Below are 19,135 nucleotides of genomic sequence, written 5' to 3'. Positions count from 1 at the left end.
AAATTTTCTAATTTGAAGATTTATTTCTATTAGTCATTTATGTCTTTTACAGGCTGTTCAAATGTATACATTTTTTGATACAGTGTGATTTCTAAGCAAAATGTGTACATTGTAAGACACTACTGAGAAGTTGACACTTCCACAATAAAAATACAAAGTTTGATACACTTTTTGCAAGACTGTTTTTTTTTTTTTATTGTTGGTTTTTGATTTGCCCCGAGTTTATTGGCAAAGATTATTGGGGTAGAAATGCTGTTTATATTAACTTTGTTTTTGTTGCTATTCTAGGTTCATTGCTAAACCATGTGCCTTGGCTCTGAAAATACAAGCCAATGGACCACAAAAGGCCCAGCACAACGCCATACTGGAAAAAGTCTTCACTGCAATTACAAAGGTACCATGCTGCAAAGAAACCCCACCATAATAACCTGTGCTTAACAGTTAATGCAGGGCTACCAAAAGGAATGCCTCTGACCATGTCCTCATCTTCCTCCATCTTCTCTCCAGAATATAGACACTATACTGTATATATACTGTATATGTCAGGGGCGGATCCAGAGTCTAGTCTTGGGGGGAGCACTGCAAGAAAATACGTTTTTTTTTGGGGGGGGGGGGGGGCAATTTATCAGGCAGATAGCTGGTGTTGGCACTTCAATCATCATGGCACCATGGTTGTTATGATGTCAGGATGATTTAAGCACATTATTTCTATGATTACATTGTTATATAAAATGAAATAGTTCAACTCACCATAATGCAGAATCAGTGGGAACCCTGAGCGTGTCACTTGCCACGTCGCCTGCCACCAGATGCGGATTGTCACTTGCCACGTCACCTGTCACCGGATGCGGATTGTGACTTGCAACATCGCCTGTCATCAGATGCAGATTGTCACTTGCCACATCACCTGCCACACATTGTGGATTGTCACTTGCCACGTCACCTGCCACACATTGCGGATTGTCACTTGCCACATCACCGGCCACACATTGTGGATTGTCACTTGCCACATCACCTGTGACACATCGCGGATTGTCACTTGCCATGTCACCTGTCACCAGATGCGGATTGTCACTTGCAACATCGCCTGTCATCAGATGCAGATTGTCACTTGCCACATCACCTGCCACACATTGCGGATTGTCACTTGCCACATCACCTGCCACACATTGTGGATTGTCACTTGCCACATCACCTGTCACACATTGCAGATTGTCACTTGCCACATCACCTGTCACACATTGCAGATTGTCACTTGCCACACATTGCAGATTGTCACTTGCCACACATTGCGGATTGTCACTTGCCACATCACCTGTCATCAGATGCAGATTGTCATTTGCCACATCAGCTGCCACACATTGCGGATTGTCACTTGCCACGTCACCTGCCACACATTGCAGATTATCACTTGCCACATCACCTGCCACACATTGCAGATTGTCACTTGCCACGTCACCTGTCATCAGATGCAGATTGTCACTTGCCACGTCACCTGCCACACATTGCGGATTGTCACTTGCTCTGTCACTTTCCAGCTAAGGTGGTCTCTTGCTGTGTCCCAGAGTCAGGCAACAGATTACCAGTCAGGCAGCAGAGAGATGATGTAATGCACACTTGCTGCATTGCACACTTTGAGCAGCCAGGGTATAAATCCATCACATTATTGGTATCAGTGGGAGGAATAGTGCCCCATCATTGGTATCAGTGGGAGGAATAGTGCCCCATTATTGGTATCAGTGGGAATGAATAGTGGCCCATCATTGGTGTCAGTAAAAGGAATATTGCCCCATTGTTAATGCCAATGGAACAAATAGTGCCCCACCATTGCTGTTGGTGAAGGGCCCCATCTGGCTCATAGGCTGCAGATTGGAGATCGCTGGTCTAATGGCTATGGTCTCTTTGTTAAAGTGGAATTGAGACTTCATAATAAAGATCTCAAGTGTGACCATAAAGTCTTTAAATATTAATTTCTCCGAAAGTAACATTTAGCTATATTATTTGCAACGCTTTGTATTCTGGTGTATACTTCATGCTTTTTAGGCACTGAGATGATCTCCTGATATCAGTGAATACTTTTTAATGCCTTTTGAACAATCGTTTTGCTGTTTACACTGCCTCACCGAATAAAGCTGATATTTAGACACAGAAATGAGATGGTGCTTTTGTGATACCTACTATTTGTCAGGTTGGATTATAAAGTGAGATGTCTATAAAGCCTGGCATAGCTCGGCAGGCACCCTTGGGCCACCATTATTGTGAAAAGAAAAAGCCATCAGCTAGGTCACAAACGTCCAGATGATAGACAGCTGATTTCAATATGCTGTGCTTTTATTACAGCATCCAGATGAAAAGAGATTGGAAGGACTTTCAAAGCAGCTTGACTGGGATGTGCGCAGTATCCAACGATGGTTTAGACAGAGGAGGAATCAGGAAAAGCCAAGTACATTAACACGTTTCTGTGAGAGCATGTAAGTAGAAGTTTTTCACTTGTAGTTTAACCACTTATAGACCGGAACTAGAACCACTTATAGACCGGATACGGCACTGCTGCTGTCGCTTTAACTGACAATTGTGTTGTTGTGCAATGTTGTACCTAAACAAAATTGATGTCCTTTTTTTCCCACAAATAAAGCTGTCTTTTGGTGGGATTTGATCACCTCTGTGGTTTTTATTTTTTGCTCGATAAACAAAAAAAGAGCGACAGTTTTGGGAAAAAACAAAACAATTTTTTAAACTAATAATAATAATATCACTAACTAACAAAAAGAATAAAAAAAAAAGAATTTCTTCATCAGTTTAGGCCAATATGTATTCTTCTTCATATTTTTGCTAAAAAAAAAAAACAATGAGGGTATGTTGATTCGTTTGCGCAGAAGTTATAGCGTTTACAAAATAGGGGATAGATTTATGCCATTTTTTTTTTTTTTTTTTTTTTTTTTTTTACTAGTAATGGTGGTGATCTAGGATTTTTAGCAGGACTTTGACATTGCGGCGGACAGATCGGACACTTTTGACACTTTTTTGGGACCATGGACATTTATACAGCGATCAGTGCTATAAAAATGCACTGATTACTGTGTAAATGTCATTGGCAGGGAAGGGGTGAACATTATGGGACGATCAAGGGGTTAAATGTGTTCCCTGGGAGGTGTTTCTAACTGTGGGGGTATGGGACTGAATGGAGAAGAAGAGAGATCGCTGTTCCTAATCACTAGGAACAGCAGATTTCTCTCTCCTTCTCTGTCAGAGTGGGGATCTGTCTGTTTACATTGACAGATCCCTGATCTGGCTCTCTTTCCCACCATCTTGAGTGGCTGGCGGATATCTCTTCGTCGACCACATGCATCAGATTCCCCGGCGTGCAGCAGGCGTGCCTGCTGTGGCTCTTAAAAGAGCCGACGTACACCTATGGCGATTTGCGGGAACGAGCCGACCTGCCACAGTATAATGACGGCAGCTGGTCGCAAGTGGTTAAAGTGATTGTTAACCTTGACATGAAGATGAACAAAGCATATCCCTCTATAGTGTGTACTAGTCTCAATGTAAAGCACAAAGTGTGATTTCTGTCTGCTGTCTCGTTCCTCTGCTATCTGCATGAGTTATTTTTGACAGATTGTGCCAACTCCAAGTAATCGGGGAAGGGGGCCTCCAGCACACAGCCTGTGTTTGACAGGCTCAACTGTGCATGTTTCCCTATGAGATTGTGTAGAGGGGGGGTGTCAATTCACTCCACCCAGGTCTCAGATTATACTCAGCTCTCTTCTCTGTGCTGGGCAGTGTGTGACATCAGATCCGCCCCCTGCCTCTTGAAGCTCAGAAAATATGTGTAAATTGTATGCATTAGAAGGCTGTAGAGAAAAGAAGTCAAGCAGATAATCAGGTACAACTTATGTAGGAGGATTTGTTTAATCGTTGTGTGTCACCTGGGGCCAGTAATTTCACTGGGTATATGTAAGCATTTACAGCCACTTTCAAGGGGTTTTCTACCTCCAGCAATAGAAAATTCCTCTTTCTCAACCATGTAGCAGACTGTCTGAGTATTCCAAGGGAAGAGACTCCAAATGTTAGAACAAGGAGCAAATAGAGATCTTTTTCCAATTTATTTGAAAAGTGGCCAGCCAAGGTATATAACAAAGGATGATAACACTGCACAAGACTGGTGTTACTGGGCAATGATAACCTGTCAGCTTTAATTATTCTGCCAACTCCAAACTAATAAATGCATTCTGGCTAGCTGCCATTGTTTAACGCTGACCATTGCTCTTCGTACTTTCCTACTTAAACTGAATAGTATATGAATTACTGAGAAGCGCAGCTTATTTTCTACCTAGACATTACTGAATTCGTGGTGAAAGCAGTGTTAAGCTCAAAAACAAAAATCAATTTAATTGCAGTTTACAGGTTCCTAAATGTGGTGGCTGCATTTGTTTTCTATTTTTTTTTTAATGCTTTTTTTCCCTTTATTTTCACCTGCGGATTGCCCAGTAAGTCTATGGTCGCCCCTCCCCTCTGCTGCCCATTCACAGAAGCCTTTGTATTTTGTAAATGAGTTCACATAATACAAAGGCTTCTTTAATTGGGCAGGAGGATGGGTGGGGCAGGCATAGCAGCTGCACTGACTCTAATGTTGAAGATGCTTAGACCTGAAGCATTAGCATCTGGCTCCTGGAATTAGGGTGATAGCGGTCTTTGGGAGTGAAATAAAACTGTCAGATGTAAATAATTGAGATAAGCCCAGGAGATGTCATGCAGCATCTTGGACTTAACTCATAATGTGCCTTCACTTTAAGACAGGAAGTGTGTTACCGGCTGGATCACCAGGTGAAAAAATAAGAAAATGAACACAACCACCACACTTATGGACTGGTAAGCTGCAATGGTCTATTTGCTGGGAACCCTTGCTGGGTTTCCCACATGTGATTGTTAGATTGTTAACAGCCCCATTTGCAAGTGTGACTGGGTCCATATACAGGGACGGGACAAGGGGTGGGTAGAAGGGACAGCTGCCCTGGGCACTGTGGTATCATTATTCTAGAGGCAAAACTTAGGGGTGTGTGCTAGGAATGGTGATTTGGAGGGATTTGTGTTGGGAGAAGGGATGGGGGAAGAGGATCTGTGCTAGGAAGGGGGATTTGGGGGGTTTGTACTAGAAGAGATGTTATGGTAGAGGCAGGAGGGAATTTCTACTGAGAAGGGACATTTTCTTTTTTGGGGGGTGGATTTGTAGGGATGATTGGAGGGTTATTGTACTAGGAGGGGACTATTCTTGGGGGGGGGGGTGAAGGGAGGGGGATAAGGGGAGAATGTGTGCTGGAAGGGGGGATTTGGAGTGCGGGGAAGGGTTTGTGCTCAGAGGGGAAATTTGAGGGGTAGAGGATTTGTGCTAGGAAGGGTGATTATTTTTGTATGGGGAGGGGGGGGATTGTGCTGAGGGGCATTTGGGGAAAGAGAGGATTTGAGTTTAGAGGGGGAATGGGGGAGGGGCAAAAACTTGTGCAGGCGGGGGAGTTTCAGCAAGGGGGCAGATTTGTACTGGGAAGAGGGGAAAGTTTCTTTTTTGGGGGGGTGGATTTGTGCTAGTAGGGATGATTGGTAGGCTATTGTACTAGGAGGGGTCATTTTTTTGTGGCGGGGGATTTTTGAAGGGAGGGGGATTGGGGGAGAATGTGTGCTGGGAGGGGGGATTTGCAGTGGGGGGGGGATTTGTGCTCAGATGGGGAAATTTGAGGGGTAGAGGATTTATGCTAGGAAGTGTGATTTTTTTCATTGGGGGAGATTGTGCGATTGTGCTGGGGGGGGGGGGGTACTTGAACAAAGGGAGGATTTGAGCTTAGAGGGGGGATAGGGGGGCAAAGACTTGCGCGGGGGGGGTGTATCAGCAAGGGGGCAGATTTGTACTGGGAAGAGGGGACATTTTCTTTTTTGGGAGGTGAAATTGTGCTAGTAGGGATGATTGGAGGGCTATTGTACTAGGAGGGGACTTTTTTTTGGAGGGAGGATTTATGAAGAGAGAGGGATGGGGGGGTGTGCTGGGAGGGGGGTTTTTGAGTGGGGGGAGAGGATTTGTGCTCAAAGGGGAAATTTTAAGGGTAGAGGATTTGTGCTAGGAGGGGGTCATTTTTTTACATGGGGGGGCTTGGGGAAAGGGAGGATTTGAGCTTGGTGGGGGATGGGGGGGCAAAGAATTGTGCAGGTGGAGGGGTTTAAGCAGGGGGGCAGATTTGTGCTGGGAAGAAGGGGAATTTATGCTTAGAGGGTAAGCATGAAGATTAGAGCTCAACTGTTGTTTTATTTGTTTTTTTTAGGGGTGACACATAATGCTCATACATTTTGGGGGGTATGTTTGCATGTTTGCCCTGGGCTCTAGGTGACCTTTTCCCTGGACTGGCCATATGTTATATATTTTTTTTTTAGGTTTAAAACCATTGTATGCAAGTGTAGTGAGAAGCTAAAGCGATATTAAACCCAAAACCAAAAATTTTATATATTGTAGCTTACCAATCAGATGAGGAAGTTTAAGCATAGGTAGGAAGAGCCTGGAATTTTACTTTAAGAGCAAACTGACTGCGTATGTTTTTTTTTTTTTTTTTTTTTGGACTAAAATATATTTTTACATATTTTTAATGAAAGTGGATAACTATGGAAGAGCCCTGGGGCCATCAAAAAAAAAAAAATCTGAATTCTGAGTTTGAAAGTCAGAATTCTGACTTTGAATCTCAGAATTCTGACTTTAAGGCCGCGTACACACGGGCGGACTGTTCGCCCAACTTTGTTCGTCAAACAATCCGACAAACAGTCCGCTCAAAATTTGCATGAACGGACTTGACCACACACGATGAACGAACAGTCCGCTGAAAGCGTGCGCGATGACGTGAACGGCACGTACGACGGGACGAGAAAAACGACGTCCAATACACTGCAATGCAACCTTCGCCGTGTAAATCGCCGTGTAAATCCTTTCTGAGCATGCGCGAAACTTAGTTTGTCGAACAAGCCTACACACGAGCGAACTTGGTTTCAGCGGACTGTCTTACGGAAATTCCGAAAAACTTTGTTCGTCAGACTGTCCGCTGAAACTGTCCGCTGAAGCCCACACACGAGCGGACTGTCCGCTGAAACACTGTTCAGCGGACAAAGTTGGGCGAACAGTCCGCCCGTGTGTACGCAGCCTAAAACTCAGAATTCTGACTTTGAATCTCAGAATTCTGACTTTCAAACTCAGAATTCTGACTTTCAAACTCAGAATTCTGACTTTCAAACTCAGAATTGTAAATTAATTTTTTTTAATTTTTTTTACAGAATTCTGAGATTAAAAGTCAGAATTCTGACTTTCAAACTCAGAATTGTAAATTAATTTTTTTTTATTTTTTTTACAGAATTCTGAGATTAAAAGTCAGAATTCTGAGTTTGAAAGTCAGAATTCTGAGATTCAAAGTCAGAATTCTGAGTTTTAAAGTCATAATTCTGAGATTCAAAGTCATAATTCTGACTTTCAAACTCAGAATTCTGAATTTTTATTTTTTTTTTGATGGCCCCAGGGCTCTTCCATAGATAACACCTACAATTTTAGGGTAGTGTTTTCCAAAACTGTTCCAGTCTAAAAATTATTGATAAAATCGATATCAACCAACTGCTCTGGCTTTTATTTTATTTTTTATGTATGTTTTTTATGTTTTATGTGTTTTATGTTTTATAACACTAAACTATAGTTAGGAAGAGTCTGGAATTCCACTTTAATTAAGATCCGATGTCCCAGGGATAAAAACATTGTTATTCCGAACTACACCTAACTACACGGCTGGATCAGGATTCAATTAAAGTTGGCTAATGATTTTAAGAATTAAGATAGAAACATAACATATACATATTATCAGCTATTAATATAGGATTGCTGCACTGGCTTCACAGCTGAAGATTTCATTATTTAGGGATTTAAGATAAATGGGGGAATAGGACAAGAAGATTTAATGGAAAAAAGGAGATGTCTCCTATGAGGATATATTTGGCAAATGTACAGCTGGAAGCCTGCTTCAGAAATAATTTATTTTATCTTCACTGGAGCGAGGCAACACACAGCTTATAACTGTGGCTAAGTGGTTAGTACACTTGCCTTGCAGAGCTCACTTCAATTTCCACAAAAGAGAGTGCTTACACAAATGTATGTAGGTTTGTATGTACAGTATTTAGGGCAGTGATGGTGAACCTTGGCACCCCAGAACTACATTTCTATGATGCTCAACTACACTGCAGAGTGCATGAGCATCATGGGAAATGTAGTTTTTAAAACATCTGGGGTGCCAAGGTTTGCCATCACAGAGGTAGGGCATAGAATAGAAGCTCCTCTGGGGTGGAGACTAATGTTTACATATGCTGCAGAATAGGTAGGTGCTGTGCAAATAGGTGAAATAAAAACCCTTTCTATATCTCAAGAGGGGAAGTCTGCTTTAAAGAGGAAATAAACCCTGATGGGTGCTACTTCCTCTTTGTCTCCCTGCAAAGGTAAAGCATAATGGGCTACTATGCATCGCATAGTAGTCCATTATGTGTCACTTACCTGACACAGGAGCCAGCGAAGTCACCGCTGTCCCCTGTAGCATGGAACGTCCATCTTCTCCCAGGTATCGCTGCTCCGGCCACTCACAGCGCCGGAGCAGTGATGATGTCACTCCCTCGCATGCGCACGGGACCCACCACTAACAGCATATTGTTGTTAGCAGCGGCATGCTCTGTGCGACTGCGCAGTGCCTGTCTTTTTGTAAACATCTCCTAAACCGTGTAGGTTTAGGAGATATTTATTGGACCTACAGGAAAGCCTTAATCTAGGATTACCTGTAGGTCCAAGTGGTTTGTAAGGGTTTACATCCACTTTAAGTATACAGGAAATAAAAAAAATGGCTTATACTTTTTATATAGATACATACAAATTCTTAAAATGTTTTTGTTCATCTCTTAAAGCATTATTAACCACTTCAGCTCCGGACCAATAAACACCTTAAGGACCAGAGGTCTTTTTGCAATTTCGCACTGCGCTGCTTTAACTGGTAATTGCGCGGTCATGCAATATTGCACCCAAACGAAATTTGCGTCCTTTTCTTCCCACAAATAGAGCTTTCTTTTTATGGTATTTGATTGCCTCTGCGATTTTTTTTTTTTGCGATATAAATGGAAAAAGAGCGAAAATTTTGAAAAAAAAAGATATTTTCTTCTTTTTGTTATAAGAAAAATCGAATAAACTAAATTTTAGTCATACATTGAGGGCAAAATTTATTCAGCCACATGTCTTTAGTAAAAAAAATGTCAATAAGCGTATATTTTTTGGTTTGCGCAAAAGTTATAGCGTCTACAAACTAGAGTACATTTTCTGGAATTTACACAGCTTTTAATTTATGACTGCCGATCTCATTTCTTGAGGTGCTAAAATGGCAGGGCAGTACAAATCCCCCCCAAATGACCCCATTTTGGAAAGTAGACACCCCAAGGAAATTGCTGATGGGTATGTTGAGCCCATTGAATATTTATTTTTTTTGTCCTAAGGGATTGAATAATGACAAAAAAAAAAAAAAATGATATATTGCTCACACATGCCATGGTTATATGTGAAATGACACCCCAAAATACATTCTGCTGCTTCTCCCGAGTACGGGGATACCACATGTGTGGGACTTTTTGGGAGTCTAGTCGCGCACGGCACCCCGAAAACCAATCACCACCTTCAGGATTTCTAAGGGTGCAAATTTTTGATTTAACTCCTCACTACCTATCACAGTTTCGAAGGCCATAAAATGCCAAAATAGCACAAAACCCCCCCAAATGACCCCATTTTGGAAAGTAGACACCCCAAGCTATTTACTGAGAGGCATGTTGAGTCCATGGAATATTTTATATTTTGCCAAAAGTTGCGGGAATATTACAAACTTTTTTTTTTTTGCACAAAGTTGTCACTAAATGATATATTGCTCACACATGCTATGGGCAGAAGTCAAATTACACCCCAAAATAAATTCTGCTGCTTCTCCCGAGTACGGGGATACCACATGTGGGGGACTTTTTGGGAGCCTAGTTAACTAGCTACCTAGCGACACTAGCGACACTGATGCAGCGTTCAGAAAAATTATCGCTTAGTGACACTGGCAAAAGGGGGTGAAAGGGTTAACTAGCGGAAATCAGGGGGTTAAAACCATTATTGGGTAGTATATCGGGGTACCTAGCGCTATAAAAACCTGGCGGTGAACCTAAAAAAATAACTAGCTACCTAGCGACTGTAGCGACACTAATGCAGCGATCAGAAAAACGATCGCTTAGTGACACTGGCAAAAGGGGGTGAAAGGGTTAACTAGCGGCAATCAGGGGGTTAAAAACATTATTGGGTAGTATATCGGGGTACCTAGCGATATAAAAACCTGGCGGTGAACCTAAAAAAATAACTAGCTACCTAGCGACACATGCAGCGATCAGAAAAATGATCGCTTAGTGACACTGGAAAAAGGGGGTGAAAGGGTTAACTAGCGGCAATCAGGGGGTTAAAAACATTATTGGGTAGTATATCGGGGTACCTAGCGCTATAAAAACCTGGCGGTGAACCTAAAAAAATAACTAGCTACCTAGCGACTGTAGCGACACTAATGCAGCGATCAGAAAAACGATCGCTTAGTGACACTGGCAAAAGGGGGTGAAAGGGTTAACTAGCGGCAATCAGGGGGTTAAAAACATTATTGGGTAGTATATCGGGGTACCTAGCGATATAAAAACCTGGCGGTGAACCTAAAAAAATAACTAGCTACCTAGCGACACTAGCGACACATGCAGCGATCAGAAAAATGATCGCTTAGTGACACTGGCAAAAGGGGGTGAAAGGGTTAACTCTAGGGGCAATCAGGGGGTTAAATCTTTATTGGGGGGTGATAGGGGGCTACCCTGGACCTAACACTAACTGTCCTGACAGTTTTTACTGTCACAACTGACACTGAATGCATTGATCAGTAAAGAAATGATCAATGCAATCAGTGACACTGTGACTGGGGGGGGAGGGGGGCGGGGGGGGATCGGGGGGCGATCGGGGGGGGATCGGGGGGGGTTTGTGTGCCTGTGTGTACCTACATGTCAGTGTAGTGTTCGTGCAGACTTACTTTTACTCTTCTCCTCGTAGTCCGGTCAAAAAGACCGCCCCGAGGAGAATGACATCACTTCCTCCTTCCTGTGTAAACAATACACAGGGGAGGAAGCTTCTCATTGGCCAGGAGCGATCCAGAGGGGGTGGCCGAAAACGAACGGCCATCCCCTCATCACGGAGCGCTCCTGGACCGAATCGGACCGCCGTAACCAGCGGGAGGGGGTCCGATGGGACCCCCCACCCGCTGGAAGGCAATCACGTAGATGTACGTGATTATGCCTGCCTGTGCCATTGTGCTGACGTACAATGGCAATACGGCGGTCCTCAAGTGGTTAAACTCAAACCCAAAAATGTAATACATTGCAGCTCACCAATCCTTAGATGTGGATGAGATTCGTTTTGTTTTCTTTTTTAGTCTTTTTTCCCTCTGTTTTCACCTGGTGATCTGGCCAGTAACACACCTCTTGTATTAGAGTGTCCCCCACTCTGGATGAAGGAGCACAGGGGACACCTTTGGACAGCAGCATTGTCAGTCTGGTGGGGAGGGGAGTGTTAGACGTACTAGCAGATTTATATACACTAACACATTGAAGACAAACTCCAGCTAACACTTTCTAAGCAGCTACAGCAACATTTGTTTTTTTCTTTTTGGGATTAAGGGTTTTAGAGGAATAAATAAAAGATCGTTGTCAGTGGTAAAGGGTTTGTCTCAACACTCTAACTGCTACATTTGCAGAAGAGCTTGTTCTGAAAAATAACAGACTGGCCTGATCACCAGATGGAAACTGAAAAAGAAGCCTGAAAAAGAAAACTAATACAGCCACCACATCCAAGAATTGGTATGCTACAGTATAATAAATGTTTGCTTTTGGGCTTAATACTGCTTATTAGTATTTTAAATATAATTTTGTATCTACATTTTTTTTTATTCTGGTGTTACTTAAAGTTAAATGTAATATACAGTGGAACCTTGGTTTACGAGTAATGTGGTTAATGACCGTTTTGAAAGACGTACAACTTTTTTTTAAAAATTCTGACTTGGTTTGCGAGTGTTGTCTCTCAAAACGAGCAGAATTCAAGCTAATGGGGTATGCAGTACTGCATTTGGCCAGAGGTGCGGGGGTGCCGGGGACACTCGGAACAGTTCGGAGCTGTTTGGAAATACTCGGAAACACTCAGAAATACTCCAATCCCGAGTGTTTCCAAGCCTTTCCGAGTTCAGCCGAGCTATCACCAAGTATTTCAGTGCCTCTATGGCGCCCCCCACCTCTGGCCACATGCGGTATTGCATGTAATAGAAGTCAAATCAAAACAAATTATCTTCATTTCCTTTGACTTCTATGAGGAAACTTGCTTTGGATTACAAGCATTCTCCTGGAATGGATTATTTTCGTAATCCAAGGTTCCCTTGTACAGGATTACATGTCCTATCTAGGCAGTCTTGCTAAGGTACAAGCACAGCTTCCCAGAGATTCAGCTTTTTCCACCAAAGTCCCTACATACAGGGCTGGACTGGGACAAAAATTTGGCCCTGGACTTCATCCAGACCAGCCCACTTTAATTTTGCAAACAAGCACAAAAACGGTATATAAAACTATATGCAATTGTGCAAAAAAAAAAAAACATAAGTAGCATAACATAAGGAGTCCTCACTAACCTCTTTTATTATTTCACTTATTCTCCTCTGTATTTTTCTCATCTTTCTCACATCACTGCGTGAAGTTGAGGGCAAGCCGCGCAGCCATTACTTGTCACTGAAACCGGCCCACTGAGCCATCGGCCCACCGGGAAACTCCCTATAGTCCCAATGGCCAGTACATGCCTGCCTACATAGAAACTAAGCATTGAGCAGTTGAATCATTGGAGTTGATTTACTAAAGTCAAATAGACTGCATACTTTGAAATTGCACTCATTTCCTTAGAAAATTTAATAGCTATAGCTTTACTTGTAAAGAATGCCCAATCAGATGTAGGGAAAAAAAAAAAAAAAAAAAAAAAAAAAAAGCATTCTTGCTTGCACATGATTGGATAATGGAAATCAGCACAGCTTAACCACATTTACTAAACTCTGGGGAAAATGAGTGCAACTGCACTTGCAAAGTTCACAGTCTATTTGCCTTTAGTAAATCAACCCAAAACTGTAATTCACAGCTAGAAATGTCTGCACTCTTAAAAAGGTGAACTTGTATTTTAAATCTATCACACACATTAAATAAAAACAAATTCCTTCTGTCTCATTTTGGGCCGGGCCCAGTTTAATTTAAAATAATAGTTTAATACATAAAAGTTGCTGCATATGGCTGCCAATCCACAGAAGCATTCATTCAGATATAATGTGAAATTAGTAATTGGTTCTGAGCATCAGCTAGGACCATATTATTAAAAGCAGATGGCATGTCCAGCTTTATAGCATATTTGGTGTGATGGAGTACATTGTTAATTAAATAACATGACACGCCATTGATATAATGTTCTTTATTTATTAGGCTGTACTGCCAGCTCAGATGGTGCGATTGGAGTTGCTGCTAACTGGAGCCTTTAAAGTTTCCACTGATTTGCCTTAAATATCCATAACATTATTGTAGACTTCCGCCATTAGATGCAGTCATTTCAGAGGCGTTACTAGATGTTCAGTTATCTTTCCATCATTTTTTTTTATGTGATTAGAAATATTTTTTGCACATTGGTGTAGTATAAATGATTCCATTGGACCTGCCATTTTTAAACTCCTATAAAGAAATACTATCACTTATTTTGTTTTTTTGTTTCACCTGAGAAAATCAAATTAATAAAGGCTTGGCTTATCTTTCCACTGCCGACAGCTATCATTCAATGAGAAACGAATGATCCTATAGCTAGAAGGAGATGAACGGCTGTACTTCAGCATTTTGCATTGTATCTGCTGTCCAGAACAATCTTATTCAATTGGGGTTGATTTACTAAAGATAGGAAAACATAGAACAATTCACTGAGAAGGCATCACATCCATAGACGAAAAACATAAATGAATACAAATATAAAAAAGAACTTTACGGTGCCACACACGACTCCAGAAAAATAAATACTCAACTGATTAAAATATTATATTATATAAAATAATATTATTAAATAATAATAATATTAATAATAATATTATTAAAATAAAATTTTATTCACAACATGAGTCCTTAAAAACCTGTCCATCCATAAATAGCCCATTTAGTACAGTGTCAAATTGCATATAAGAAGCTCCCTAATATAGCGCTCATTCTACTAGGCCATAACTCTTGAATAATCATATATATATATATATTTATGGCCGGAGCCCTATGGCCGATACGTATCTGAACAAAACAAGCTTATCATGAGACACCTTTTATGAAATGGACCTGAAAGTGTGCCCTGGTCTAATGGACGGTATACCAAAATAAGGGGGCATACCCAGTAATCAGAATGAATATGATTGAAGAGAAATGTTTTTTGATAAATGCCCTAAAAAGGGGATGGGAGGGAGGGTATTGCGCACCGGAAACCGACAACCACCACAGGCGAACGGGCTGGTTAAATACCCCCCGGGCTCCTCCCATAAATTCAGGCCACCATACTGGCCTTCCTACTTATGGCCGGAGCCCTATGGCCGATACGTATCTGAACAAAACAAGCTTATCATGAGACACCTTTTATGAAATGGACCTGAAAGTGTGCCCTGGTCTAATGGACGGTATACCAAAATAAGGGGGCAAAACAGTCAGGTAGGGATAAGAGAGTTTTATTGTTTCCTGGTTAATTTTATTGAGCCAGTTGAGTGAATGCTCGAGACATCTCCACCTGTGGGTTAGGGATGTACCGAGTGAAGCAGGCCGACTTCCACCTGCCCAACCTTTTGATGACGTGGTCCGGGACCCCATGCCGGGATGCGGATGAAGCTGCTCCAATGCGGAAGGAGTGGCCGGAATACTCACTAGGATTGAGGAGCAGGTTGCGGAGGAGAATCCTGATATGCTTAATAAATTGTTGGTTAGTTAGTGGTTTCACCGGGAAGGGCAAAAGTGGGCTAGAGTCCGGGAGCTCGGGCAGCCGAGCGAGAAACTGTGTAAGCATCGTGACCGGGCACCAGGCATTGTTGGTTTTGTAGAGGTGGATGTCTACGCCGGTGCCTGTCTGCTGGGTCTTGGTTATCGGGAGGTGGAGGATGAAATGGTCCTGGTGACGGAGCAGATGACATCTGCGGAGGATTGGGCCGTGTAGGCCGTTGTGAGTGAACTCACCGGGCCGAAGGAAGCCATAGAAGGCTAGGTAAATGGCTGCCTGTATGACCAGACTGGGGAGAACACCAAAGGGGTAGCTGTTGAGTATGGTGGACATGTCCCTGAAGATGGCACTGGTGATGGGGAGCCGCTTGACTTTTACTGGCGGCTGTTGTTTTTGGATGCCGCGTAATATGGCTCGGACAGCGTGGGACGAGAAAACAGAGGGTTTGGTAGGATCCTGGATTGAAAGGAAGTGCTGAACACCAGCTAAGTATAAGCGAATGGTGTTAAAAGACAAGGCCAGTTGGTTGTGGCAGTACGAGATGAAGGCTAGAATGTGTCTAGTATCTGTGGGGGTGCCTACTGAGGAGGTGACCAGAAATGCGTTGAAGGTTCTCCAGGCTACCTGGTAGGCTTTGAGAGTATTGTCCGATAACGAACGGTTGATGAGCTGCGTGGCTCCTAGTAAATGCGGCTCTAGTCCAGGGTCAACTGCGACCAATGCGGGATAGGCGCTGATGCGGCATCTGCACTGGGAACCTGTAGAAAGAAGGACCGGAAATTAAAGCGGGAGAGGGCGTCAGCTGCCCGGTTATATTTCCCTGGGATAAACATGCAGATGACGTTAAATTGGTGCTGTAGTGACAGCTGCACCAGCCTGCGTAGGAAGGACATCACGGAGGGGGATTTAGACCTGCCTTTATTGACAATTTCGGCTGTGGCCTGATTGTCGGTGGTGAAGCCTACCGTTTGTCCGGACCAGGTAGGGCCCCAGAGCTGGGCGGCTGCAACCATGGGGTAGAGCTCGAAGAGTGAAGAGGATTGACTAAAGCCCGGGATGCTAAGTATCTGAGAAGGCCAGGGTCCGGCGAACCAATGGTGGCCAAAAATTGCAGCGAACCCTGTAGAGGCCGCGGCGTCTGTGACTACCTGTGGTGAGAGAGGTGAAATGCACGGGATGAAAAGAGAGATGCCATTCCAGTTGGACAGGAACTCGTCCCACATTGCCAGGTCTGCTAAAGCTGCGGTGTCTAGGCAAAGGATATGATCCGGGTCTTGAGCCTGAGACAGGTAGACCAACAGTCGTGAGATAAAGGAACGGCCTTGTGGGATAATGCGCATGGCATAATTGAGCATGCCCAACAGTGACTGCAGCTGTCTCCTAGTACATCCCCTGGTCCGAGTGAACTCGTGAAGTGCCGCCCTGATGCGGGTTAGTTTGTCAAGGGGCAGGCTGGCTTTCATGGAGCCGGCGTCTAAAATAACACCCAGGAAAGTGATTGAATGTGCGGGTCCGTCCACCTTATGTTCAGCGATGGGAACATTGAGGTTCCCGAAAACGGTCCTTAACTTGTCAAGATCTCTGGGAGGTGCGCCTGGCCGTTCTATCAATAAAAAATCATCTAAGTAGTGGATAACTTGCTGACAGCCGACCTTATGTAAGAGAATCCACTCGAGAGATTGGGCAAATATGTCGAACAGCCACGGGCTGCTTTTGGAGCCGAATGTCAACTTCGTGGCGAAGTAGTATTGATCCTTCCACTTAATCCCGTGCCAGCACCAGAGGGACGGGTGGATAGGTAACAGTTTAAAGGCGTCGGATATGTCCGCTTTCGCCAGCCATGCGCCTGTGCCTACTTTAAGGATGGCCTGGATTGCCATGTCCACTGAGGAATATTTTAAGGAGAATTCTTCAGAAGGGATCAATGAGTTTAAGCTAGGGATGTGAGAAAAATGAGGCGCAGACAGGTCATACACTAAACGATTTTTATTGGAAAACTTGCCCTTGACAAGCCCAATAGGGCTAACTCTCCACATATTGAAGGGGGGCTGAGTGAAGGGGCCTATAACGAAGCCTCGATCCACCTCGTTCTGCAGCAGCAGGTCGATGGCCTGTTCGTCAGAGGCTGCTGAGCGGAGGTTTCTGCACTCATGGGTTTGGTGAGGTAGGGAGATGAGGCCGGTGTGAAAACCTGCGGTGAAGCCGCCTATGAGGAAGGTGGTTAGTGAAGGAGTGGGGTGCGTGTTGAGGTAGAAGCCCAGGCAAAGTATGTCTATACGGCTCAGTCATGAACCTTTGTGCGCTTTGACCTCGCACAAATTCCTGGGGTGCGCCCTGTGGCATATAACGCAGATATGTAGTAGACGGCACTGGCTGTAATTACAAGAACCGTAGTTGAAGTTATTGCAGATGGCCGCGCCCCCAATGGTTTGGACCTTGCGTCCAAACTTGTCCACCTGGTTTTTTGGTGCCGAGCCTGAAGGGCCTGGGGCTGCGGCCGAGGTGGAGGGAAATTCTACCGGGTGAGTAGCCGGTATGTTGGCGCACCAGGGAGCGGTATGGGTGGAGGACTGGCAGACGGCACACAGGGGTGAACGAAGGCCGGCAAAATGCCGGCAGAATAGTTCCGTGTCCATCAGGCTCCAGTCTGTGAGAGACTGGAACTGTGCCAGTTTGGCGGCTGCTTTCGCTGAGAAGGAGCGATGGTAGTCGTAGAATGCAAAGCCACCATATTTGTACCCCAAGTCCACTACCGTGTGGAGATACAAATCTAATTCAACCCTCCTGGCAGGAGAGGCTGAGCAAAGGACATCTCTGAACATGCCGAAGGCTAGGGTAAACTCGGGGATGGATAGCTTCCGGTTTAGCCTGGGGTCCTTAGCTTTGAGAACGACGGATACATCCCCCCAGGTGTAAGCCTTGTTCTCTGCCAGGTCATGCACCGAAATGAGCAAGGAGGCAAGGTTAACATCCTTGCCGTCCAAGATGTCCTTCCTAATGCTGGCCGGCACAAGATGTGCTGGACAGACCACGGGACATGTGCCTTCGGTACCTGTTGGTAGAGGAGACGGGACTGCATCCGGAACAGTGGTGGCTGTAGCTGGAGGTGTTTCTAAGAGGGTCACCCTGGTTTGAACATCCGTGACCGAGCTAGCCAGAGACGACACCATGGTATGCAGTTGACCTATGGCCGAAGAGATGGACTGCAGCGTAGCCTGAGGCGGGGTACTAGGCCCGGCGGTAGCTGGGGGGGCAGAGAGGAGCCTGAACAGCTCTGCCTTCCTAGCTGTGGCTGGGAAGGGAATGCCCCTGCGTCTGAGCTCCGCTGACAGCCTAGGGATAGTCCAGCCCCTGAAAGACTGAATGCTGTCGCCCACTGAAGGCGGGCGAGGTGACAGGGGGGCAGTAAGATCTTCACTGCTGGTCTGGGACATGGTTCCTGATGGATCGAGTCCCGGGAGTGATGTCCTATCTCTTTTGGGGAAGATAGATGGACGACCGGAACCTATAGAGGATGACAAAGTCAAGACTGTTTCTCTATTTTCCAAGTGAGCCCACCTGTTGCTTGGGTACTAAGGCGGAAGCGAACGCGAATACACATATATACTGACGTTCCTTCGCCTACATACATATGTGTACCGGTCCGTCTTGCTGTCGCCTTTTCCACTCCTAGCCCTTCTTTTTTTTTTTTTTTTTTTTCTTTTTTTACCTGGGAGACGACGTCCAAGCTGGTGCAGGGTGGACCTACTAAGCTTTGACTGACCTGGAGAGAGAAACAACAGATGACATTTGTTTGAAGGAGCCTAACAAGGAAAACTGGCATGTGACGTAAGTAGTTGGCTAACTGAAGTGCACCGGTGAGTAGATATTTCTGCGCCATGATTCCTAAACCATCACGCCGTTATTCCCTTATTGTTTCTGTATCCTTTTGAGATTTCCGTGTTTTTTTTTTTTTTTTTTTTTTTTTTTTTTTTTTTGGCCCAGCGCCAGACAACCTGTGGAAAAAATAAA

At 44.2% G+C, this 19,135-nt stretch overlaps 1 protein-coding gene across 2 annotated transcripts in view; it reads left to right on the top strand.

Moving 5' to 3' along the window:
- Positions 1-19,135, top strand: part of CERS6 (ceramide synthase 6) — a 318,039-nt gene that overhangs the window by 104,368 nt on the left and 194,536 nt on the right. For both annotated transcript variants that reach the window (XM_077447910.1, XM_077447909.1), the window contains exons 2-3: positions 289-394; positions 2,341-2,471. In XM_077447910.1, the coding sequence (XP_077304036.1) occupies positions 289-394; positions 2,341-2,471 (237 nt within the window). The remainder of the gene's footprint in view (positions 1-288; positions 395-2,340; positions 2,472-19,135) is intronic.

This window comes from Lithobates pipiens, unplaced genomic scaffold, assembly GCF_037356315.1.
Source record: "Lithobates pipiens isolate NorthernLeopardFrog02 unplaced genomic scaffold, aLitPip1_a1.2 Scaffold_22, whole genome shotgun sequence".
NCBI classification, from domain to species: domain Eukaryota; kingdom Metazoa; phylum Chordata; class Amphibia; order Anura; family Ranidae; genus Lithobates; species Lithobates pipiens.
The sequence above is the reverse complement of the archived record's forward strand: the minus strand, read 5'-3'. Positions and strand labels throughout refer to the sequence as shown.